The sequence below is a fragment of the Cryphonectria parasitica genome, assembly GCF_011745365.1.
Source record: "Cryphonectria parasitica EP155 unplaced genomic scaffold M406scaffold_3, whole genome shotgun sequence".
Lineage (NCBI taxonomy): Eukaryota > Fungi > Ascomycota > Sordariomycetes > Diaporthales > Cryphonectriaceae > Cryphonectria > Cryphonectria parasitica.
The window spans coordinates 5,066,748-5,068,164 of record NW_024468911.1 but is presented as its reverse complement, the minus strand read 5'-3'; the positions used below and the strand labels follow the sequence as shown (position 1 = coordinate 5,068,164).

The 1,417-nt window shown below is 53.3% G+C and overlaps 1 protein-coding gene across 1 annotated transcript; it reads right to left on the bottom strand.

Moving 5' to 3' along the window:
* M406DRAFT_355834 (uncharacterized protein) lies at nt 1-377 on the bottom strand (the record flags this gene model as incomplete). Its single annotated transcript, XM_040923272.1, has 1 exon — nt 1-377. A coding segment is annotated over exon 1 (372 nt), but the record flags the coding sequence as incomplete, so codon positions are not given.
* Between the last annotated feature and the right edge of the window lie 1,040 nt (nt 378-1,417).

The window sequence follows — 1,417 nt, the reverse complement described above, 5'->3', positions numbered from 1 at the left end:
AACAGAGTAGGGGTTGTCGGTGGGGTGAAAGATGTTGTGTATATCTGAGTGGATGATTTGTGAAGGTCGGACAAGTGGCAAGACGTCACGACTAACTTCACTTTTCTCTTCGTTGAGCCAGTCCGTGATCTTCGTGGGGGGCGAAACCGTAGCACGAGCTTCTAGTTCCATTGTGGCAGATGCTTTCTCTTCAGCCTTCACCACATCATATACCGGGAGCGGATGATTCCTGAACAATTCTTCGGCATCCTCTTTTGGTTTATCCTTTCTTGATTCTTCCTCTTCCTCAGGCGCAGTATCTAGCTCGGTTCCGGGGTTATTGCCGACCGTCATGGTTGTGATGGGTCCTTTTCCTGCCTTGCCCTTTTTCATATCCTGATCCGTGGCCGTTTCGTTCAGTAATGTCGCAGAGACTGGGTTGGCTTTGCGAGGCTTTGGCGGCGGCATGGCAACACGTGTTTCTTTTTCCTCATAAGACGTTGCATCAGTGTCCGTCACGGGCCGGCGTCGCAGTGTTTTGCGCGGTTCACTACCGTGGAGGGTGTCGGTGGGGGTGAGATGACGGGGAACGGCTGAATCATCGCGGGAGCCTGTCTGATAGTAACTCGGTGGAGGACGAACTGATGTACGACTGTGCTCTGCAGAATGATTTGATGAGGAGTGATTTGTTGGGTATGTGGAAGGACGGATTGGGTGCGACATGTATCCTGAAGCCAATGCCGGTTGATAGAGTCGCATCTGCTGCAACTGGCTGTGGTAACCTGACGGTAGCTGGTAAACTGGTGGGAGATGATAATAGTGCTGCGCATAATGTGCTACTCCCGATGCCTGTGGAGGGGCAACTGAGCTTAAATATTGACCGTAGTAGGTAGACGGCCGTCGATCCACAGGACTCGCCTCGGGACGAGATGCTGTAGCAGGCGTGCTAATTGGGCCGTAGCTGACGGCGGAGAATGAAGGGCTGTTCTGTGCCTGTGGTGCATAGGAAGGGGGTTGAAAAACCTGCACCGGCGCTGTTGGCCTGCTCCTTGTCTGTATGGCATCCTTTACCTCCTGTGTTGGTCCCCAGCTCGTACGAGCTGCCACTGGGCTGCTATTTTCAACCGTCTTCTTGGTCAATATCCTTGCTGACTCTGTTTTCCTGATTCTTGAGGTATTAGGTATGGCAAGGGCGTCTCCGTCGCGGTCTGGCTGTTTCCTTTGGGGCCTTAACATGTAGGTTCTGGTATCGTCGATGACGTTGCCATCCTCGTCGCAGTCTTCCATGTACGGCCGTCTGCTGCCCTTAGCCACGTTGAAATCATCTAAGCCACCCTGGGCTCTGTTGACCCACTCGTTCGAGCTGTCACTAGTACTGTGCGATCGGGGCTTGTTGTGTGTGGTCTGCGAGTCGATTCCTCGTCTATGTGAAGGGGGG